A 25438-nucleotide genomic window follows, 5' to 3' on the forward strand; every position below is an offset into this window, starting at 1 on the left:
AGGGGAGGACTGCCGGGGGAGGGAAGAGCAGCCTGCAGCACACTAAATCTCCCGCCCTGCTAGGGGGCGGGGCCCCGAGAAGCCAATAGGAAGCGGAGCCGGCTGAGAACGACGGCTCTTCCGTCCAGTCGGCGACGGCCTATCAGCCCCGCCCATCAAGGGACCTGAGGAAAATGACTCCCCCGAGCGTCGGGACCGCGGCCTTTACTCTTTCCGTTTCCGGGGAAGGGAGGAGGAAGTGTAGGTTAGAGCTGAGGGTGTTCGGTGTAGCGGGCTGAGCGGTGTCTCCTATAACGTGAAACAGTATAGCAAGTGTTTGTTGGCTTTTCTAGATACCTTCTTTTGAGAAAAATGGAGATGGATTCTCGTTCTTTTTAATTTTTTTTTAATTAATTTGGCGTGAAAGGTAGGATCCCATACATCATCTCAAGGGTTTGGGGGTTGGCGGCAGGGGAGAAGACAGGAGAATTAGGGCCTGGGCGTTGAATACGGAAATGGGTTGAGACCATTAATTGGATAGAGACTGGGGAAGTAGAATGAAAAGATTTAGAAAGACATAATGAGGAAGCAATGGACCTGCTGGTTCGTTCTTTTAGTATTACCCACTAACAGATTGGATTTATTCGTTCAAAAGAAACAAAACGACAGTCTTTTGCATTCCAGATTAATAAGGAAACACTCCTCAGAGACAAACACATCTCCGCCTTCAGAGTACACACCATTGCAGAAGATACTGTATAGCCAATATTAAGGATGCTGTGATATGGGAAGTCCACTGCTTATTGGACCACATGGCAGTGGTATATAATTAAAGGACGAGGGTCGGGCCTCCCTGGTGGCGCAGCGGTTGAGCGCTGGGTTGCGAAGCTGCCTGCGGCCTCTGCGGCGCCGGTTCAATCCCCGGTTGCTCCCCGGCCTCCCGAAGAGGGTCCCACATGGCGCGCAGGCCTCTCCTGCCGCCCGCTGCTCCCCTCAGCAGTGTACTTCGGTCCTTCTGCCTGCTCTGCTCCCTGCTCTGGCTCTGGTGAATTCTCTCACCCTCCCGCGCTTCTGACTGTACCCAGTGCATGTATAAACAAAACAAACAAACAAATAAATAAATAAAAAACATGCCTCTATAAAAAAAAAAATAAAAAAAATAAAGGACGAGGGTCACGAACAGTTTCCTTGGAGGAAGAGAACTTTCAACTGAAACCTGAGGGTTGAGTAGACAAAGGAGGGGTAAAAACTTCCCGGTAGAAGATCCAAATCAATATAGTAAGGTGTTATGAAGTTACGGTGTTATGAAGGACTAGTTTGAATCTTAGGGCACTAGTCATATTGCTACTGAAGATCACCTTGGATAAAGTAAGAGTGAGCATAGAGGAAGGAAGAAAAGTCCCACGAAATTAAAAGCTGTTTAGGAAATCCAATTGAGAAAGAAATGATGGAAGCCTGGATACATCAGTGTTCCATTTTGGTTAGCCAGTTAAGAAAATAAGAGAAACTTAATTTTCTCTTCTTTAAAAAAAAAGAATTAGGAAAATGAGCAAAGAGAAGACAAAGAGAACATGGCCTACAGTTAACAAAGTTTTTGAAGAGTTCTTAAAAAGTTGAATACTTTGAATTGAATACTCAACTAATGTTCTTTATTTTACTGTGACATCAACTCTTCCATTTCCTCCTCAAATCTTTACTATAGTTTCTACTGTCTCAGAGGCTAATTGTGTAAGTGGTGGGTTTTGATTTTGTTTTCATGGTATATGTGAAAAATAGAAAAGGAGCTGTTTTCCATTTAGGTTGATATAAAAAGATAAAAATAAAGAGACATGCTATTTAGAATATAGAGAATTTAGGTGTGGCTGAAAATTGAACACATGGCAACTCCCCCATGTATTCACAGAAATTTTGGACAGAACATTACACCTTTCCATAGGGAAAGAGGGAGTCAAGTTAATTTTTGTATATCTTAAGGGGATAGAGAAACCAACAACTAACTGGATTATAGTTTGAAATTTAGGATTTGGCCTTAAAAGTTTCTAATATAATCTGATTAAGCATGGTGAATTGAACACACTCTTGAAATGCCACTAAAATGATGGAATAAAAAATTTTTAGGTATAAACATATACACAATTAAAAGTGTAGGAAAAGAAGTGAGATAAGTTCACACAATTTTGCAAGATTTATTGTGATTAGGCAAAACAAAGTAAGCTGAAACCCGGGCCTGCAAAGAGAACACCAGTAAGAAGTAGAGAACCCAACACAGTCTCAGGAATTTGTCTACAAGAATCTCTGAAATAAGAAGAGCAGTGTGGAGCTAAGAACTGGAGGACTGGTTGAAGTCTGCAGCAAGGAACAATTACATCCTTATTTCCTGTCCTACTTAACAACAGACCAGGAGTTTACAAGGTAAACCAGAGAGGATAATCTAGACTCAATACAAAAGTTAGGAATGAGGTGAGAAATCATCCTGAAATTGGAAAAGACTGAACAGATTACGTGGAAGACTAAGAACCTACTTTTGTTTGACTCCCTGAACACTGGCAACTAGTCATATCCCTTGTAAATTAAATATAAAGACTTTTTGTTCAGGAAAACTTAACCAGAAGACAGGAATCCCCAACTGAAAAAGCCAGTTCACCTGTCCATCCACATTGAAATCTACTAACTAATAAGCCCTGTCCTTGTAGGCAGAGCTTCCAATCAATTTTAGCATCACCACTTTTGAAGAAAACTTTGTGACTCTGAAGGAAAAGACAGACCAGTAACAGACTACAGAACTCAAATTTATCACAAAGGATAATTTTAAAAAATCTTGAGATAGATTTTATGCCCATAAAACCAGGTCTATGAAATGATTCAAATTTAGATTTTTAAGGGAAGAATAATTCTTAGTTTTAATTTTTAGACTGTAGACTACATGAAGATATAAGATAACCACATTTTCACCAGTGATCTCATTGGTCAGCACAATGAAGAAAATCAGAAAGTCTTTATATACTTCTTTTTTTTTTTTTTTTATAGAGGCATGCTTTATTTATTTATTTATTTTGTTTGTTACTTTTGTTTATACATGCACTGGGTACAGTCAGAAGCGCGGGAGGGTGAGAGAATTCACCAGAGCCAGAGCGGGGAGCAGAGCAGGCAGAAGGACCGAAGTACACTGCTGAGGGGAGCAGCGGGCCGCAGGAGAGGTCTGCGCGCCATGTGGGACCCTCCTCCGGAGGCTGGGAGCAGCCGGGAATCGAACCGGCACCGCAGAGGTTGCGGGCAGCTTCGCAACCGAGCGCTCAACCGCTGCGCCACCGGGGAGGCCCTTTATATACTTCTTTAGATGACTGAGTTATAAATGTAAAATTATTTTCAAGTTTATTTTTATACTCAAAGATTTTTTGCCAAGCTATGCTTTATATGATCAATTTAAAGAATATCAGTTTATTTGTCCCAAATTGAAATACAATCTAAATAATGACTGCATAGATGTCAGTGAGAGATCAAGATTAAACAGCCAGAACCAGCTAAGTCTTTGGACAAGCTAAGAGACACATGCATTGATTTGGAAAACTTGCCTAACTTGCTGCTTGAACAAAATCCATTTTCCCCCTCTGGTTCTCTCTTTGAATTTTTGTTGAATGGTTGAGTTTATTCATTGAACTTTGAGCATCTTACCTGTGCCAGCGCCATAGCACCCAAGTATCTTTTACCCTTAAAGAACTTAAATGGGTAGAATTAGATTATTTCAATGAGGTGGAAGTGCAAAGGTAGAATTTACTGAGAACTGGTAGGACAACTACTACTAAGCTCAGCCTGGTGAATGGAGTAGCAGAGGAAAGGCTTGTCCAAATTAATGGCTTTAATGTTTTGATAGAAGGAAGCATCACTGTGTCCACTGTGTGCTCAAGGCCTTTGACCAGGCTAACCTCTGTAACTTTGCTTTCTCCTTGGCTTCCATGCTCAGTGCCATGTAACCCACTGGCTCCCGTATTAATCCAAGAATACCTCACTTGTATCTGTGCGTTTAGCTTGGAGCTTGCCCACTACAATGAACTGAATAAAGTGTCTATAAACAAATAAAAACAAAAAACAAATTCAATGGCTTTGGAACAGAAACTGAAGTGAATGGGAAAGGGGGTAGGTAGGCCAAGAAATACAAACAAGGGGTTAGGGGGTGAAGGTTGGGGTACGTGAAGTTGTATTGATGCCTATACCGTTCAGTGGCCTGAATAAGGCAATAGAGTGCAGATTGCAGCGATGATATATGTATGTGTCGTTAAAAAATATTTATGGAATGTATTAATATATTGTCAGTTAATTTTATAACTTTCTCTAAGGAAAAAATCTTATTAAGGTAGTTTTTCTGGACAGAGGAAAACTGAGCTGTGAATGCTTAAATTTGCTTTAGAATTAAACAGTTTTCAGTGCTGATTTCACATGAACATCACCTGGGTGGTTTTTTTTTTTGGTGTGTGTGTGGCGGGGGAACCCTTGCCGGCGTTTTGGGGAACGAACCGGTGCTGCAGCCTCGCAGCGCAGCGCTCAACCGCTGCGCCACCAGGGGAGGCCCTCACCTGGGTGGTTTTTAAAGCTACTGATGCCAGATCCTGATCCCAAAGAATCTGAATGTGTCCTAATCATTAGAATTAAAAAATAAAAATAAAAAAAATGCCAGATGATTTAAATGTGCAGCTGGGATTTAGAATCACTTAACTAAGGAGAATGAAAATTGGTAAAAATTTTTGTCTGAGATGCAATGATCTAGATGCTATGCATTGACCACCCACTTGGTAAGACGACAGTTCTAGAATGTCCATAAATAATCTCGGCCAAGAGATATTTTAACACATCAATTTGATTTCAGGAGGAAAAAGATCTTTTTTTTTTTTTTAATCTGAACACCTGGGAATAAAAGAGAATATGGTAGCCAGACCCTACTTCAGCTCCAGGACTTTCTTTTTTTTTTTAACCAGGGATGATGATGTCCTCATAAAGCATACAGATTAGTAGTGAAAGATTTGGTAGTTTAAGTATTAAAAATGTACACATCAAATTTTGGAAACTAGCTTTAGAACATAATCCTCAATACAGAGCATGCATAAAGCCATTAGAGCGTGCATAATGCCATTATTTATAACAGTTGTGACAAAATTATATTATTACTTAAAATTCCGTGATTACTTTGAGGAAATGGGTATGTCTGGAGAAAGCTCTTGAATATTGGAGAGAATAAAAATCTTTCAGAATGTAATGTTTTTAGTTAAATATTAAATGATTTGGAACTCAAGTTTGTATAAGTCAGAATGACATTGCAATAAAAATTGTTTCCTAAAATACCAAAAGTGATGGGCCCTTCGTGTAAGTTTTGGAAGTAGTAAGTCCACCCTTTTCTGATGCACATCTTGAACTAAACTAGAGCTGTTACTGTAGATTATATCCATTCTATTTGATGCCCAGGGTAAGACTTAAACCTTTAAAGGCCCTAAACACGAAAGATTGGAACTGTAATTTATACTAGCAATTTTGGTTTAAGGTACAATAAAAAACCCCACCAATGTTCTTTGTATTCTTTGAGTCTGAAATAAAAGGGAAAACCTTATTCCTTAGCAAGAAATAATAGCCATAAGGAAAAAAGGTACAAAAGACATTTTTCTAGTACATGAAAAACAAAAAAGGGCCTGGGCAGAACCCTTCATAAACCCATGTTCCAAGAAAAGGCTAATGTCTATGTTTAGAAAGCACAGTGTGTTGGCAAGTGTGAGGAAACAGGCACTTGCACACATTGCTGAAGAATGTAAGTGGTACCATATTATATTGACTCCTCTTTAGAAGGACCTAGGAAAGAAAATTTTCTAACATTTCAGCACTAGAAATAGTTGTGCTTCACCTGAGAAATATGTTTGAACTACATCTGAAAAATCATGTAATCTTATTTCTCCCTTTGCATTTGGCTGCTTTAAAGTTCAGAGACAAATTTGTATCTCAACAAAAGCAGAAATGGCACATATTTTATGAATTATTTCACTCTTGCCTTCATGTTATTTTTTACTTATTTTGTTGTGCTATATGTACATATATATTGCCTTAACTTTATAAATTGCCTCAATAGGGTGATACATAAATAAGTTCAGACACACATAAAATGGCATGCTTTGAAGAAACACAGTGAAGAACCATTTTAGGTATAAAATTTAGGTAAGACATACAATTAACTCAGGGAAATCCAGTCAAAAGCCAAATAAAGCTGTATTTTTTATACTGTACAAAAGAAAATTTACATTCTTAATGTAACTAGATACATCTAGGTAAAATTACACGTCTCTCAAGAAACACAATGTTTAACATCTTAGACATGTTTCTGCATTGCAGACTAATAATGAATTTTATACATCTTTATTTACAATAACATAAAATATTTTTCATCTCTGCAGATATTTACAAGGTTAACAATGACTACATTTCACATTTCAACAATCAACAGCATTAACCAGTTCAGTAAGACAGTTAATATAATGGCTTACATGCACCAATAAATATGATCTTAAATGTTTTTTTCTTCAGCTCTGAAAAACATGAAGGTTTTCACTAGTCCTAGGTTGAAAGGACATCAGTCAATATAGATCATATTTTCTTCATGCCGATCCTATTTAAATTTTCACCAGCACTATTTCTGAGTACTTGGGAAGTTTATACCAAGTTTTAGATTGCTGCTGGTTAAAAAGAAAGAGCGAGCGAGCTGATGTATACATTCCATATCATTTTATGAAGCAAACGTGAAAGTGGGATATTTCCTGTTTACTTGTCCACAGTGATTCAAATCAGACTACATAATGCTAGAGTAATAAGAACCCTTCAGAAGAGCCAAATTACAAGAAAAATGGCGGGAAAATAATCTTTGCATCATTTAAACTGTTTCATTTGACCCATTAAATTGAATGTAAAGCCAGCATACATTTTTAGTGTAAGAATAAAAAATATTAATTGTAAAGTATTTGATGAACATATTACAAATATTTTAAAACAACACATGAAGCACTGAGCATAATTCAATTCTGTTTGAATGGTAACAATCCCCTAAACCGACATTAGTAATTATTAGAAAGCTGATCTTCTGTTTCAAAGAGAGCTGATCAACATATTCATTGCTTTTTTAACTGTGCTCAAATATGAAAAATAATGCACAGAACTTGTTTGGAACATTAGTTAATTTATAATTAATTTACTGTTTTTTAAAAAATCATTATTTAATAGCTTAAATAAATTCTTTAGTTCTTATTGGTCTATCACTTAAAAAAAAGAGCACTTAGCTTTTCTTAACCTAAGTATGTCTTTCAGTAAGGAAAAAGAACACCCAGTGATCGTGTACATAAATTATGTAAACAAACATACCATGTTAGGCAGTATCATGCCTTTTAGAAATAATTGCCACTGCCCGTTGAAAAAGGTACATTTCTATAATTTGCCTCTCAACTTTATTTTTAAAAAGCCATAATAGCATACAGTATACCCATTTTAGGAATTTCACCCTTTTTTTATTCAATACTGATAAGCAGACTCCTGAATATTGAGTTAAGGATAGATGAAAATGTGCCATAAGGAGTAACATTTGGACTGAACCTTTAACTTCTTGAAAGGATAAAATGTTGACATTTTGCTGACAAACAAAAACCTCAAAGGGAATCTTATAGGTACTGTATACCTAAGCTCCAGATCAAAGGATCTTTTAATGTTTATTTCCCCCAGGGCTCGAAATCATCCTCTATGTTAAAGGAAGCTCACTCCTTAACAGGTACTTTAAAAATATTTGGTTGGTATATTTTCTTTGGTAAATTTTGTAATTAAAGAAGGTATAAAGAATTTCCTCTGATGTTAGTTAACACTGAGTTGCTGACATTCTAATACAGCAAGCCAGAATGATAATCAATTCTATAGTGGGGGATGGATTGTCCAATTAAGTTCATTTCTCTTTGAAAATAAAATTTCCTTATTAAACCTACCTCCAGATACACAATTATCAAACAAACAAAAACCCCAAAAATAGCTCATTTATATTTTAAGCTATACCTTATTGTAAATTTTTGGGTAAAATCTGTATTAAAGAGCATTAACAGCAGACATTGAATGTGCCTTAATTTGTAAACATTTTCTCAAAATCCAGAAGAAAAACAGAACCTACATCTCTGTACTATGCTGCCAGTTATTTTATGTTATTCCCAGATTTCTACTACTATGCTGAACTGTTTGCTCTTGTGTCTATTTCTCATATAACAAGCAACTAAGACTACAAGAATACTGAAGAGACTGAACTTGCCAAAATTTTGTTTGTGATCAACATTTAGAAGGAAATATGCCTACGGAGGGCAGACCAGATTGGGTGATAATGACTCTTTCAATTCTAACTGCTTGGGAATACCAAGCCAATTTCTGGCACTGCCAAAAATCTAATATAGTTTAAGTGTACATTGGTTGACATGATGACTAGTATTTCCTATGTATGTTCCATGCCAATATATTAAAATGTATGTCTTTCTCAACATGACAACCTTGGCAAAGAAAAATTGTGCCAATCTGGTGACACATTATGATTTGATTAGCACTGTTAACAATTTTACATTGCATTCTATTATCTTATATAATCTGGCAGACATTATAATTTCCTGGAATTTAAGCTATCAATAATTTCTAGTTGGGTTTCAGACAACTAGATAGGTTTCAAACTAAACTGGTTTCAAAACCCGTTTCTAAAAAGAAATTAAATTGAAGTATTACAAATAAGTGTCAACCAAGCTAGTGGTTTGAAACATGACATTATTCAATTTGAAAGATAAAATCTCATGTTCAGATTTTTTAATATAGTCATATGAATAAAAAGGTGCTCTAAAATTCTAGTGTGACCTATTAAACTACTTGTAAACTGAAAAATAAATGTTAACTGAAATACTGATTTAAAAGAAAACAAACATAAAACAAAACTTGTAGTCCAAGCAGAAATAGATCCTCTTTGCCAGTGTTTATAGTGTACTTAAAGCAGGTACTACTATTTTTTAAATTTACAAATAAACATCCAGAGAATTAAATGACACAACTGTTTGTCAATAATGAAAGAACTCAAAAATGGACCCATACACACCATACAAACATTTCATTAAACTATTCATTAAAATATCACAAAAATAGTGCAAACAAACCTATCTGGAAGAAGTTATTCTCAGTGTTCCAGTGTCTAGTAAATAATTAACTTAAAATACTAAGTGGAATTTGAGAATATAGGTTGGAAATACTGAGCTTATATAGCTAAGAGACATTTTATACGGTGTTACACTTCAAATGAAATCCTGGTCATCATTCCATTATGAAATCATAGGTCTCATATTATAAACCTTTTTTCAATCACAATGAAATACTGCTTGTGTTTACTTCCTCTAAACACAAGAAGGCTTCAATCTCATTTGACATTAGAAGTTAATGGAATCAAATTTATTTAATCTTTACTTTGCAATACTCCACTGTGCAATACAATTTAACTTTGCCACCTAGTGGCTGTGAAAACTGGCTGACTCAAATATAACTTTAAAAGAGCTAGAGATGCTGATCAAAGCTATTTCATTTGGTTTATTTTTGAATTTAAATAAATCCTCAGAAATATAATAAACTATAAAGTGGCAGCATACCACTTATGTGGCAGAAAACATTAAGGCATAAACTAGAGTAAGAAATATGTACCTATCATCCTCTTATTTGTGATAGAGATATCTAGATTTCCAACATTTCCATCTGTTTACTACTTTATACTTGTTTCTGGATTTAACACTTTTATTAATGTACTGTATTCACCACCTACTAGAACTGTAAAAAGTACATGCAGAAACGGAGTGTTACATATCACATCATCTGAGTAAAAGAGGCAGTGGGTGTTAATATGTATTTGATGGGAGATAGGAGTTGATTCTGGCTCTGCTTCATAATTATGTGGTCTTGATCATGTCACAATATTTGAGTTTTCTGAGGATGGTACATGGTGGGGGCGGGTGCTGGGAGACTATTTAGATTATCTCTAGGGTCTTTTTTAGCACAAAAATCCTGACTCTATAATAATAATAGGCACAGAAGAGTAATTGGGAGAGTAAGGGTGGTGGTAGGAGGCCTGAATTTCAAAATCACAACCATTTCTTCCCCACTTCAGCTTCTCAAAATATTTTTGTATTTAAAAATCTTGCTGTTAAGATGGCTTTTCACTTTACATTTTAGTTTGTTTTCTAGTAATTTATTTTAAATTGATGTCATAGAATTCCTAAACCCTACAGGTACTTCTTTGTATTTCTTAATACAAACTGGCATGGATGGCATCAAATTGTTTTATTATAGAAAACAAGTATTTTCTCCCTAACTAGCTTTTTCATAGATGAAGGACTTCTTGAAATGGAAATAAGCAAGGATATACTTTGCTATAAAGTTAGCAAGTATATAACAAGAAATTGTTGAATGATAAAGTATGAATGTTGCTGGCATTTATTTTTAACAGCTGTTGGAAAGCTGAAAGTTTTTAAATTAAATGTCAATAAATAATGCAAATGAATAGTGAATCTCTTAAAAAATGTGACTTATGTTTTAAACTATTTCATTCCATCATGCATAGGAAATCTGTTCTAAGACCTGAATGCAAAGTTTGAACTCAATAAAGATTCCTCATTAGTGTCAAATCACATCACTTAAAAGACTGTAACACAAATGTAACAGGGTCCCGAAATATTAATGGATATGATACATACAAGATACATACATGTATATATACATATACATGTACAGATAAACAAAATCCTCTGAGTTCAAAGTTTTTCAAAACCAACTTTTCAATATATAACTTAAGATTTCTAACAAATCAAATGGAGATCTTATTACATTTATCACAGCTATTGCTGTACTTTGGTATTATTTGGTATTTCTTTGTGCTTTAAGATCATGCTAGATTTAGATGCCAATAAATGTACAATGTGTTAAATTAAAAACAACCCTCCCATCAGTCTTCTAAACCAGGCATTTCTACCATAAAGTAATTGACTTCCAGTCATAGGCAAGATCTCACTCCCTGGTAAATTATAAGTAAATTACTTTCCTTTCAAACCTGAAACTTTGCTTCCCTTAATAATATTATAGATCTTTATACTTCACTTATTTTGGCTGCTTTTTAATTTTTTTCATTTATCTGACATCCCTTAGTCAAATTAAAGAAGGAATATCTAAAATGTCTTTGTGAAATATACATATATACCACCCCCCCACATATATATACAAAAATCAATAAATCTCTATCAACTTTTAGCTTTACCCTGAACTTTGGCAATGTTACAGGTACTAGTCATGTTCTAGTTTCCCATTTTTATTTTCATATGAGCAGAAAAAACATTACAGACCACCAAACTTAAACAAATATCTCGTTCTTATAAAGATTCTAACAGAAAGTCCTTTTAAAAAACAAAATTTAGGTGTGAAAAGAATAAGAGGCAGTTTTCTGGTTATTTCTCATAATCTATTATAATTTTAATTAGTAGAGATAAAATTTTAAACTTTATTAGGAGAATACTTGCTTTCTATAAAGTTTGTATATCTTTCTTTCACAATAAAATAAAAATGTCAATGTACCAAGCACAACAGCTCTGATATATATTTTGTGGAAGAATAATGTATAGCAGTTCAAATCACATTGATTTTCAAAACCCAATATATTCTCTTCTATTTCAATCAAGCATTAGAACTTGAGACCCAGAAGAGGTTATAATGAAATCTTGTCCAACCAAATGAGATTTTTTTTTAACCAATAATGCATTTTTTGTAGCCTCTTAGCACAGTTACCAAATGCTACTTACATACATTCAATATCTAACTTACTGGCATGATTTCAAAATTTTATAAAAATGAGAAACTTCAGCAGATATATTGATTAGAAGATACACAAGTTGCATTACATTAAACACAAAGGCAGTGTGGTTCGTGTAGGAGAAATCAAGTCAGTACCCCCTGGTAGAAATGTTCTATAAAAATGTATCACATTGAAGCATCAGTGTTTTCAGCCAATTATCTGTCCCTGATGTATTTCCTTGGAGTATATGATCTATTAGGACTTCAGTTTTCTTAATCCAAAATATCTGACTGAATTGAGGTACATCTAAAAAGCAGCTGAAAGGGTTTCTCCAATAGTCTGACATCACAGAAAGTGGGTTGAGAAATCCCTCTCTTTACCTGAAGATGTACTCATTCTACTTCAGTCATCATCAGCTCACAAAAGAAAAAAAAAAATCAATCAAAACTTCCCCTCATACACACAATCCCACAGAAGCCAAACAAAAAATGACATATCCCCCCACCCCCAAAGCCCCAGCACCAAAGTGTCAGTCATTCCTGGGAAATAGAACATGCCCCTTGGATTCTCTGATTTGTTAGTTGTTCAAACTTCAAGGACAGAAATGCCCTTATATCATTGTGGGGAGGAGGGAAGACATGTTAATAATGACTATAGAGCCATTGCGAAAGTGCATAATCAATTACACAATCAACTTAGAGCCCTGCCCTCCAATGGAGGTAGCCACAACTTGATTTAAATGCCTCAGTAATGGAACATTTGTGTCCTCAAGATAAAGGAGATGGGGGGATATAGAGCCACCCTCATTTAATGAAAAAGTGCAGCAGTCTACCACCTTTCCCCTTGCTTATCAAGAAAATGATTGCACAACTCAGAGAAGTCCAAAGACATAGAAGAATCTCTGAGGCACTCCTGGTTAAGAGAGAAAAAAACATGATCCAGTAATCTTCATAGTTCTACAGAGTATGAGAACAGACCCGTTTCATTTTTTTTTTTTTCAAAATGAAAGCCAAAGAATCATTTCATAGGGATCATATACACCATTTCCTCTAACATATCCTCAGTCTCACAGTGTTGAAATGGGACCGATCAGCCTACGATGGATTGCACATCACCCAAGGAGAAAAAAAGGCATGGAAAATGCAAACATTTTATACTGCTTCACAAACACATTTACAAGGTATAGGTGAAGAGAGGATATAGGAAGGAGGGAAAAGAAAACCTTATTGCTGTTTCCATACAAAATACAGTATGAAGATACCTAAACTAAATCAAATCTGATTACAATGACCAATATTTTCATTTTCACAATGTGGGATGAAGTGTCTTCTTGCACAATGAAATGTTCAGTTTAAAAGGTAAGGAGAAAGACAAGAGAGAAGTCAAAACTACACCTGGGATATTAGCTGCATATTGAAACTTGGGGATCGAGACTGCTTGGTTAAGGGTGCTCCCGGGCTGAGGAGCTCTTTGCCTTCTCCAGCTTGACCTAGTCGGTCTTCTTGTAGACTGATAGTTGAGTATCGATTAGCATTGCTAGTTGCTAAATTTGTAACTCCCTCAGTGCCAACCCCAATGCTGGTACTTGCTTGACTGCCATTTACATAGTCAAATGATTTACTTGAGGAAGCACTGGCTGTCCGTATCAGACTACTGGTTTTTGGCACCACCTGGCCAGCAGGCAGGCTCAGGTGTTTCTTCATCGGTGTCAGCTCAACTGAATCTACACTAAGATCAGCTGGTTGCTGCACATACTGCCTTCGAACTACTGAATCTCGAGGGCTCTCACTGGATTTGACAGCAGAGGTGGTTTCTTTATCCTTGGCTGAACGCCCAGTTGCTACTTTTCGTAAGCTTCCCTTCTGAGAAGAGGAAGATGGTTTGGTACCAATTGGCTGACTGCTGAGGGAAGCGCCTGATGAAAATCCTTCATCTGCATCATTCAGATTTATAGATTCCTCTCCTCCATTTACACCCTCAGCACCTAAAAGACAAATCAGACAGACTCAGCATACCTAAATTAAACAAGAAACAGCTGTGAATAACAACTCAACTGTCCTTATATCTTGGGTAGTGTTTGGAATAGGTAGGCAATGGCCTTGCTATCAATAATTTCCCTAAATAAATTAGGGGAACAAACAATCCACAAAGAATTCTAATGTGTTATTCATTTTGTTCATTTAGCTTTAATTAGTGCAGCTTTTGTAAAATTATCACAAATTTAGCAAGCTATTAATATTTAAGTTCATAAAACCACCTTAGATAAAACAATGTTCTGTTATCATAAATGTATTATTATAATACAACCAGTCAATCTGAGGTAATCATATCTACTGAAACAAATTTTTTCTCCCATATCTTCCTAAACCCATTATTAGAAAGACCACACAAAAGAGATGCTCTCCTAATTACCCAGAATGGCAAAAACTCATTTATCCCTGTAACTAAAACCCTTTTAAACTGCAATAAATTTTTTTATTTATTCAAGATATAACTGCTTCTAAATGGTTTTAAAACCTTAAACATAGAACTAGCAAATTTTCTAACTCTAAATTAAAAAACTCTATATTGCTTCTAGTAACTACATAAAGATATTGTCTTACAGACATATCTACTCACTGGCTTTTATATTTTTTTCATCAATTAATATGAAGAAAATATTTGACTATGAGAGCGCAAGCATAGAAAACCAGCAGGACTATTCAAAAAAGATTTTTACTTTCTATGTTACTTATTTTAGACTTTCAGTGTTGAAATATATCATAATCACAAAATATGTCCCATTATGTTTCATGTAGAAACTGCAGTAAACAAAGAATCCTTATCTTGGGAGTTTTAAAAATGGGAAAAAAGAAATACATTTAGTCTGGGGTTTCCAGAAAGTCCAATTTCCTTACTAAAAATATGATCAACATTCTTTTACTTTTTTCATTTTGTTTTTGATTAACATTCTTTTAGAATATTTTTGCTTCTTTCAAAAGCTGATTTGCTAACTTACTACATGTTATTAATGTTTCCCATACTGCAAGAAAATTTAATCTAAATCTATAAACAGATAACAATATTCTAGTTAAAGTAAAATGTTAGGAAAGAATTCTAAAGAAATATTATTTTGAGAAACAGTTACCTAAATAAAACATAATATTTATAAACACAGTATTTAAAATAGTAACTAGAAAAAAAAATATTTTCTTAGCTATACTGTCTCATTAATTAGTTATTTCCTCCCTTCTAAAGAATAAAATAGGCTATCCTTAAAGCAAAAGATACCTTATTACATCCAGCAGTGGAATTATCTTTAATCATGCAAAGCTATATGAAAAGGCAGCTGACACCACTTCTCTCAACCCCTTCTTCAAGAGAATAGCGGGTATATGTATATAACATAATAATGTATCTTAAAACAAAAACTTTAAATTACATTCATATGATAACTTCATCTTAGTAATTTACTTACAATTAGTATAAAGAACTCCAAAATACCCAAGAAAAGAGTCACTGGCTCAGAATTTATATCAATAAAATAAAAACTGGGAGTGTACAGAAATATATCATTAAAAAATATATATACATATATTTAGGAAAGAAGACTGAGAGACACAGTGCTAGCTCTGAATCTTGCCACATGCAGAGCTGATGCCCAAGCAGTATGGCCAGATAAGAGATGATAACATAGAAGCCACCATGCAAGAGAATCTACTGATATTTTATATACTAAGAAATGCTATTTCAATATAGTGGAACACTGACTATACTTTAATCACAAATATTGTCCTCAGTTTAGTAATAATTTTACATCCAGCTTTTTAAAAGTCACAAAATGTTACTTGACAGTCAAGATAAATGGCAATCAGGATAGGTGATGGGTTTATATTCTCCCTTCAATTACAATGTATAATAAGTGCAATTTTAATTGTAAAACTTTAAAACCATCATTCTAGAAAACAGTCTACTTCTTTAAAAATAGTCAACTATTGATGTTAATCCAGGAGCTCCAATAGACTTAAGAATCACCAAAACTTTTTATAAGTTTTAGTTATTTCTTCTGCTTAAAAACCTCAAAGAATAAGAAGGCATTGATATCTCATAACTTTCCTTCTTTCTAATTTAATTTCTCCCATAAATGATCTAATAGTACTATTCATGATTCAAAATAGAGACAACCAAAAAGAATTTTTAAAGAATGATTCTTTTCATATCTGCCTTTCCTTGTAAATTTTACTTCTATTAATATTGATTTAAAGCTACAATTAATCTTAAAAGGCAAATAGTTTTTCAGAAATTTCAAACATACTGAAGGAACTCATGCTTCTTTCCTGTAGCTACACCCTACCCTCACAAACTGAAATTTCTACTAGTGATATGTTATTAAAATAGGATATTTTAATATTTAATAGGCTATTTGAAAGAAAATATTATTTTGATTCTTTTTTCAAAGTGTATGGCTTCTGATGAATTAGAAGAAATGCTTAAACCTAAAGCATTTCTAAAATTTCATAGTTTTAATTAGTATAATACTACATTTAGCACAAAAACGTCAACATTCTAACAATGGCAGTGGCTTACTTAGTCATCAAGAATGTCAACAAAGAATTGTCCAATATGGGCCAATTCTAGACTTGAGATCTATTCATATACTTATTTTTATGCCTTTATACAAGATAAAACTGACTCCCAAGAATAACATAAAGAGGTACAAAAAAAAAAAAAAGAAAGAAAAGGGAAGGCTTATCTTTTATAGCCATTTGAACAAGAATCTCTGTAAAACAGCACCAATTTCTTTGGGTTCCTAGATCATGCACATGCAATACTGTTAAATGAAATTAGGTCAATCTGGGCAAATGAATAGAGTGTAGATTTAGATTCTTACTGAGCATGCTCAAATTCCTAATGCACCAAAGAGCAAGACTTCCTAAGGTGAATGATAACTGCTTCACATATGTTTGGTCTTTAAAATATGTAACTTATTTTAAAATTAGCTGCTATATTTCATAAATTAGTGTAAAAATCCCACAGTAGCAATACACTAATTAATGAAAGAATTATTAGGCTATTTTGTTTGCTCTTTCACAAAGCCAACTCCTACAGAATCACATGTAAAACAGCAAATAAATACTTTCCCATCAGAGAAGTGTTCTTTAATACATAGTGGGAGAGGAGGGTAAGGAAAGGAGGGGAGTGTATAAAATAAATTTTCATCTTTAGATACCTACATTGCAAAAACTAGGGTCTACTAGGCTACCCGGCCTCTAGAAAACATTTCAATTCTGTTTGGTAGCTATATAACAGTTATTTACAATAAATGATAAAATGCAGTGTGCACCAGAACAGCACAATTATAGAGGAAAGATGTCAGTAGTTCACTAGTTAGATCCAGGGAACTTGACCCGAAGATTTAAAAAAGCCCATCAATACCGGTTTACTCTGTCAAAGAGATAAGACATTCTTGTTAATCGACCACTCTGGGATTATAGCTAAATTGGCTGGCTCCACTTTAGTTCAATTTCTCAAAGATAATGTATTAACATTTTGAAATTCCTCACATATGTTTGAAGAACAAATTATACAAATGAAATCAATCCATATTAAATAGTAAAGCTCATGTCTATTGGGTGCATTTTCTTTTTCCTAATGTTAAAATAAACATGCTCAGTAATGAAAAAATCCCAAGCATTTGCAGACCTTTTGGAGATAGGCCTCTGCCTTGTTAGTAGCCATGCCAAGCTGTTCTTTGATTACACAGGATGCAGAATCCAGGCCAGCACAAATGATAACTAAAGACTGTACCTGACCTGGTGCTAGGCATATGGGGAAGTGTGATTTGCAAGGAGAAGCTAATACACCCTGGGGTAGTGGAAACACACACTAGAATGGAAAGATGCTCTGCTTGGGGGATAGAGAGCCAGGATCCTTCTCCAGCAACTGCCTCACTGACTTCTGCCTCCTCATCTCTGTCCTACCCTCTGTTGTGGCTGCAGCTGAGTTGGGCTCCGGTGAGCCGTGCTCAGGGGTCCTGCGCACCAGCACCTCCCCCTCTTGCACACGTTTGATCCCTAGGTCAGTGGAGCCGTGTTGGACCGGGGAGCCAGGAATACTCGAGTCAGCCTCGTTTGAGAAGTCAAAGCCATCTGGGATTCAACATATAAAATTTTAGTGCTTTTGTGCTGCTCTATTCTTTTCTGAGCATTTTGACCCAGGCAGATAAGAGAATGTATATTATGGATATGATATAAACAAACACTACTTTTTATAGTTACATGTGTGTGCACAGCATGCACACACATAAGGCAGCAGATGAACAATGTGAGGTTTGAAAATGAACAGGATAGAAAAATAGGGGTTAAAATGGCAATTAGTATCTCTTAGGCAAGAAAGCTTAACCAATGTACCATATGCCTTTGAAATACTGCTGGATTCAGCACTTAGAAAGCAAAGATAAAAATCTAAAACCAAAATCAATTCTTTGATGGATAGCTTGTATTATATCATTAGCTTGGCCAGTTATATAAGCTTGTCCCACAATGCTCATACATGCACCTTTTTTTCTCAGTATGCTAACAAACATAAAGAAATTTCTATTATTACTAGTTTGGAAAAACCCCCAAATTAATTTGATTCTATTTTCTGCTTTGATATTCATAGAACAGTCTAAATGACATCTTTCTACTTTATAGAAATATATATGTATTTATATAAAAATAAATTCAGGTACTTAATCCACATTTCTAGTGCTGCTTTAAAAACTAAACAATTTTACTTTATTATATAGAGTACTACACTATCAAATGTTAATGTAGTCTGTAAAAACAGTGATAAGTTTACTTGTAGTTCATGAATCGACTGCAGGGATTTTATACTCACCTTCTCTTCTCCATCTATGACGGCGGATTGAAGCTGTTGTAATCGCCGTCCGAGAAATCCTCGGCACTGTTGGAGTGACTTCCACTTTAAGGACTTTCTGGCCTTCTTGTGAAGAATCAGGAGCGTCAAAAGGTAATGAGTTTTTCATGGCATTGGCAACCTAAAGTGATAATACTAAGTATATGGTATTTACAACCAATACAATTTATGCTTATTCTACTCTTCATGTTTCCATAATGTTTTGAATATGTATTTAAAACTTGTAGTATAAAATATAAAAGTACAAAATGTCAAAAAATGTATGTATCTTCACTGTTCTGTATTCGTTCATCTGACTTTTTAATGTGAGAATTTATTTTTAAACATGTAAGTAACACACCCCAGGTTCCCTGAGACTGTTGACTGTTAGAGAAAAAGCATTCCAAAGGAAAAAAGGTTATTTATCACTTAAACACTGATGAGAGAAAACTTAGGACAATTTTCTGAATTTACAGTTGGTAAATAACACAAATTTTAATCTCTGTAAAAAAAAATTAGGCTTTTATCCATTTCTTTGTATCGATGAGGAGAAATTTCCCCTGGACACATCTGGCATTTTGTCCCACCACTTTCTGCTCTCCATGGAGGAGAGTGAAATCTCTATTTGGAGAGTAATTACCATTGCCTCATCCATGTTTTTTAAATGGGTAGTGCTAACCAGCAAAGATCTTGAGATACAGAATTGTCTTTCTCCTTCCTGTCCACATTGAAGTAGAATATAGCAGCCTGGAGAAGTGTGCCTGCCTACCAAATTCAACTTTTCCTCCATGGGGCTGGTCTAACACCTCAAACAAGTAGTGGGGAGTTAAGTCTTTCAATTTAGCTTTGATCAGTAATAAAAATGATGCTTATTTCTCTATCTGCAATTATTTTATCTATTTATTACATGGCTCTAGATTTAAACAGAGAAAAGGTCCCTCAGACACTTGCAATAATAAAGGACTATTCTAGGACTAGAGATTATTATTATTTTTTTTTAATGGGACGCTCGCAGGTGGCCAGGGAACAAACCAGTGCTGCAGAGGCTGCGGGAAGCCTTGCAGCCCAGCGCTCAACCACTGCACCACCAGGGGAGGCCCTAGGACTAGAGATTATTAATCTCTTTATTTTTGCCTTAAAAAAAGTTACCTCTACCTAATGTACAAGGCTGTTACATGGGCCTCCCCTGGTGGCGCAGGCGAGGGTCCCCCCCCAAAAAAAATCAGCAGTTTTTTTTTTTTTTTAGTGGTTTGTCCTCTCACTTCCCTCTTCAGAAATTCAAATATTTACAACCTTTTCCTTTGTCTTTTCTTAGAAGATTTTAAAACATTTAGTTGTTTAATTTATTTTAACTCTATTTTGATATATAATAGGAGGTAATCTAAGCTAATTTTGTTTTCTCTCCAACAATAAATCAATTGTAATTATGGAATAAAACCTTTCTCCCTTAATTATTTGCATTGCCTCATATAGAATATATGAAATTTTATTTTACCCATCATTGTCCCTTTTAGGCACAGGCATAATAAGTATAATAAACTTACCAATAATGGTTGAGAAAAGAGTTCTAGCTGAGCTCTATAAATTATGTCATCAAGGACTTCCTGGCCAAGGTCCCACTGTCCATTATACCTATGGAGAAGCAGACTGCTTACTACCTTTAGCAAATATCTCTAATCTTCTATTCTTCAACCACAATCTTTTTATTGTTCCAAGTCTTACTATTTGGTTTTGAAACAAGATTTTCATATCAATTCATCTCTAAACCATCCAACTTCTGGTTACAGAAACAAAATGAACATTTCAAGTACTACTGTTTAAAATAGTTTACACATCTCTACATAAATTGGGTTTTATCATGTGCTGATGTTTACAGTAATCTACTTAATGTATTCTTAAAAACATGGATTATGAACTACATAGAGAAACATAGTTTTCCATAAAGAAAACCTGATAATATCTAAATTCCAACTTAATGGGTAGATGTTTTATACTTTGGCTATTTTAAAATACTAAAAGAACTATGAACAATTACACACCAACAATTTCAACAACATAAAAAAAGATAAAGTCCCAGAAAAATACAACTTACCAAAATGGGATCAAGAAGTAATTATTTGTAGAGATTGAGTCAGTAATCAGAAACTTCCTAACAATCTAAAGTCTAGGACCAGACAGATTTGTATGCACATTCTACAAACATTTAAAAGAGATTTAATACCAGTCCTTCTCAAATGCTATCAAAAAATAGAAGAGGATGAAACATATCTAAAGTAATTTTATGAGGCCAGGGTTATCCTAACACCAAAATCAGAAAAGAAAATTATAGACCAATATCTAATGAACAAAGATGTAGAAATCTTCAACAAAATATTATCAAGCCAAGTTCAACATTACATTACAAAAATCATATACCATGATCAAAAGGGAATTACTCCTGGCATGCAAGGATGGGTCAATAATTGCAAATCAACCAACAAGATAAACCACATTAATAAAATGAAGGCTAGAAATCATATTTAAGAAAATGTACTTTAATATAACAAAGGCCATGTATGACAAACCCACAGCTGACTTCATACTCAACATTAAAAACTGAAAGCTTTCCCTCTGAGACCAGAAAAAAACCAAGGATGCCTACTCTCAACATTTCTTTTCAACATAGTACTAGAAGTCCTAACTAGAATAATTAGGCAAACAAAAAAGAAGGAATTGTTTTTTTTTTGCAGGTGACAAGATATTATATATAGAAAACCCTAAAAATTTTACCAAAAAAACTGTTAAAACTGATAAAAGACTTCAGTAAAGTGGCGGAATACAAAATTAGTATAAAAAAATCAACTGTGGGGGCCTCCCTAGTGGTGCAGGGGTTAAAGCATCAGCACTATCAACCTATTGCCAGCCACTGCAGCATGAGTTCAATCCCTGGCCAGGGAGCTAACCCATTTACAGCACAGCAGAGCTCTCCTGTCTTGTCCATTGCTCCTCTCAGCTGTGTATTTCAGTAGATCTGCCTGTTCTGCTCCCCACTCCATCTCTGGTGAATCCTCTCAACCCCTGCACCTCTGGCCTACACTCCAGTACTTGTATGCATAAAAAAAAAAAATCTCAAAAATTAGTTGTGCTTCTATAAACTAATAATGAAATAACAGAAAGATAAATTGTGAAAACAATTCCATTTACAATTGCATCAAAAAGAATACAGTGCCTAGGAATAAATTTAACAAAGAAAGTTAAAGGTCAGTATACCTATAACTTTCATATAAGACAGTGATGAGAGAAACTGAGGAAGATAGTGATCTCATGTACCATATAATGAGTATAGTCAATAATATTTAGTGATACACATAATAATGTAATATAATAGGTATTGTTTTCATGGCAATCACATTACAATACATCAATGTATCAAAGTAACATACTATATATCTTAAATTTACAAACTGTAACATGTCAAATTTATCAAATAAAAAAAAATTTTAAATGAAGAAGACAGAGCCAAATGAAAAGATATTCTGTGCTCATGAATTAGAAGAATTAGTATTATTAAAATGTCCTTACCACCCAAAACATTCTACAGAATTCAAAGTAATCCCTGTTAAACTTCAGGTGGCATTTTTTTTCTGCAGAATTAGAATAGGCAATCTTAAAACTTGTATGGAACCACAAGAGACCCCAAATAGCCAAAGCAATCTTGAGAAAGAAGAACAAAGCTGAAGATGTTATGCTGATTTCAACTATACTGCAAAGCTAGAGTAACCAAAACAATATGGTACTGGCATTAAAACGGACACATAGAAATGGAATGGAATAGAGAACCAAGATATAAAACCACACATATATGGTCAATTAATTTACAACAAAGAAGCCAACAATTCACAATGGAGAAATGTTAATCTCTACAATAACTGGTGTTGAAAACTAGATGCCTACATGCAAAATAATGAAGCTGGACCACTATTTTATGCTGTACACAAATATCAATTCAAAATGGATTAGACTTGAAAGTAGGACCTGAAACCACAAAACTCCTAGCAGAATTCATAAAACTCAATAGGATAGGGCCTCTCTGGTGGCACAAGGGGTTGAGTCTCAGCACTATGAAGTTATCATCACCCACTGCAGCATGAGTTCAATTACTGGCCAGGGAGCTAACCCACATGGCACAGCAGACCTCTCCTGTCTCACCCAATGCTCCCCTCAGCAGTGTATTTCAGTTAATCTGCCTATTCTGCTACCGACACTGTCTCTGGTTAATCCTCTCGTGCTTCCCCACCCCCAGCCACACCTCTGGCCTACACCCTAGCTCTTGTATGAATAAGTAAATAAATCTTTAAAAAAGAACAAAACAAACAAAAAACTCAATAGGCTAAAAGAAAATAATCCCAATAAAAGTAGGTAGAGAATATGAATAGACATTCTCTCAAGGAAGACATAAAAATGGCCAACAGGCACATGAGAAGGTACTCAACATCACTAATCATGAAGAAATTGCAAAAGAAAACCACAATGAGATATTACCTCACACCCATCAGAATGACAATTATAAAAAAAAAAACAACCAAGAAATAATAAAGATTAGTGAGGAGGTGGAGAAAAGGAACCTTGTGCGATATGGTGGGAATGTAAATTGGTGCTGTCCATATGCCAAACAGTACGGTGATATCTCAAAAATTTAAGAATAGAATTATCATATGATACAGCTACTCCAGTTGCAAGTATTTATCAAAAGGAAATGAAATCACTAACTTGTAAAGATGTGTGCAACCCCATGTTCACTACTTCATTATAATAGCCAAAAACCTGTGATAAATGTATATATATGTGTGTATGTATATGTACACATAGACATGCAATAGAATATTATTTAGCCATAGCAAAAGAAAAATCTTGCCATTTGTGACAAAATGTATGGATCCTGTGGGCATTATGCTAAATGAGCTAAGTGAGACTGAGAAAGACCAACAGATACTACGATCTCACTTACATGTGGACTCTTTTTTTAAAAGACAACACTGAACTAACAGAAAACAGATTGGTGGTTGCCAGAAGTAAGATTAGTGGGTGGACAAATTGGATAAAGGTGGTCAAAATGTATAAACTTCCTTTAAGTCAGTCCTGGGAACATAAAATATAGCATGGTAACTACAGTTAACACCACTGTGTTGTATATTTGAAAGTTGCTATGAAAATAGATCTTTTTTCTCATCACAAGAACAAAAAAACGTATTGTGACAATCATTCTGCAATAGACAAGCATATCAAATCAGTATGTCATACACCTGGAAAGAAATACAGTGCTACTGGGCAATTAAATTTCAATTTAAAATTCTCTATTATTGTTATTATATTGCTCTCAAACAGAAGTGTGTAATTTTTAACCTCAGTAAACATAATTGTTAAAAAATATGTTTATTTTTTAAAAAGTAGTAAATGGTATTCATATTCCAAAAACAAGATAGTGGGCCCCCAGTAGACCAAAAGATCAGTATTGTTTAACTGATAAGGAAAAAGGAGAGAAATATTTCCAAACCCTGAGAAGAATTAACCTAATTTCACAGTCCAACTACTTACATGGAATAATAAACCCCTGTCAGAAGTTGCACCATAAATTCGGGATCCAACACTATTCGACCACAGAGTTCTTTCCACTGTTTTTCATGTTGCCGTGGAAAACCACTCACACAAACCCTGGAAAAATACAGTATTTGTTATGTGTGATTTCCTAATTCATTAAATATTTTTTGCATTTGTAAACTCTTATTCAATTTATTCATTCCTCAAATATTTACTGAATACCTGCTGTGTACCAGTCACTGTCCTGGGCCTAGACATATGGTCATGAACTGGCAAAAATATTAAAAATTAAATATAAAATCTGTGCCCTTATAAAGCATATGTTCATTCTAATGGACCATTATCGATAAAAGCAACAACTTTTCTCAAATAGATAACCCTTCCATTCATCTCCCCACAGAAGAAATGCGTAACTTTGATGTACCCCGAATTGTATCAGGGAGATACAGAAAGCTCAAAAACAAGAAAGGGACATTTAAAAATACTGATGTTGGGCCTCCCTGGTGGCACAAGGAGTTAAGATGCAGCACTACGATGCTATCCGCAGCCACTGCAGCACGAGTTCAATCCCCGGTCAGGGAGCTAATCCACATGGCACAGCAGACCTCTCCTGTTTTGCCCACTGCTCCCCTCAGCAGTATATTTCAGGAGATTCACCTGTTCTGCTCCCCACTCTGTCTCTGGTGAATCCTCTCATCTCCACCCTGCACCACTGGCCTATACCCCAGTTCTTGTATGCATAAATAAATTAGATCTTTAAAAAATTTTTAAACAAATTCGAGAGCCTCCCTGGTGGCGAAAGGGGTTAAGTCTCATCACTATGAAGCTACTGGCAGCCACTGCAGCACCAGTTCAATCCCCAGCCAGGGAGATACCCACATGGCACAGCAGACCTCTCCTGTCTTACCTGCTGCTCCCCTCAGCAGTGTATTTCAGTCAATCGGTCTGTTCTGCTCCCCACTCTGTCTCTGGTGAATCTTCTCACCCACCCACATCTCTGGCCTATACCCCAGCTCTTTTATGCACAAATAAATAAATCTTTTTTTAAAAAAAGAGATTCTATTAAATGCTACCATAATGTGCCAAATTAAAGATGTGGCAGATATGCTTTAACAAACCAAAAAAATCACTTAGAAGGAAATTTATCTA

At 35.0% G+C, this 25438-nt stretch overlaps 1 protein-coding gene across 2 annotated transcripts in view; it reads right to left on the bottom strand.

The window, feature by feature from the left end:
- Positions 1 to 13221: 13221 nt before the first annotated feature.
- The window catches only part of HYCC2 (hyccin PI4KA lipid kinase complex subunit 2), a gene marked incomplete at both ends in the record, with an annotated part of 29991 nt that continues 17774 nt past the window's right edge, over positions 13222 to 25438 (bottom strand). Inside the window, 5 exons of one of the 2 annotated variants that reach the window (XM_084243924.1) lie at positions 13222 to 13817; positions 17794 to 17961; positions 18695 to 18854; positions 20257 to 20344; positions 24287 to 24403. In XM_084243924.1, the coding sequence (XP_084100050.1) occupies positions 13222 to 13817; positions 17794 to 17961; positions 18695 to 18854; positions 20257 to 20344; positions 24287 to 24403 (1129 nt within the window). The remainder of the gene's footprint in view (positions 13818 to 17793; positions 17962 to 18694; positions 18855 to 20256; positions 20345 to 24286; positions 24404 to 25438) is intronic. The other variant, XM_084243925.1, reaches the window with a different exon arrangement.

The sequence above is a fragment of the Talpa europaea genome (genome assembly GCF_964194135.1).
Source record: "Talpa europaea genome assembly, chromosome: 1".
In the NCBI taxonomy this organism is placed as follows: Eukaryota; Metazoa; Chordata; class Mammalia; order Eulipotyphla; family Talpidae; genus Talpa; species Talpa europaea.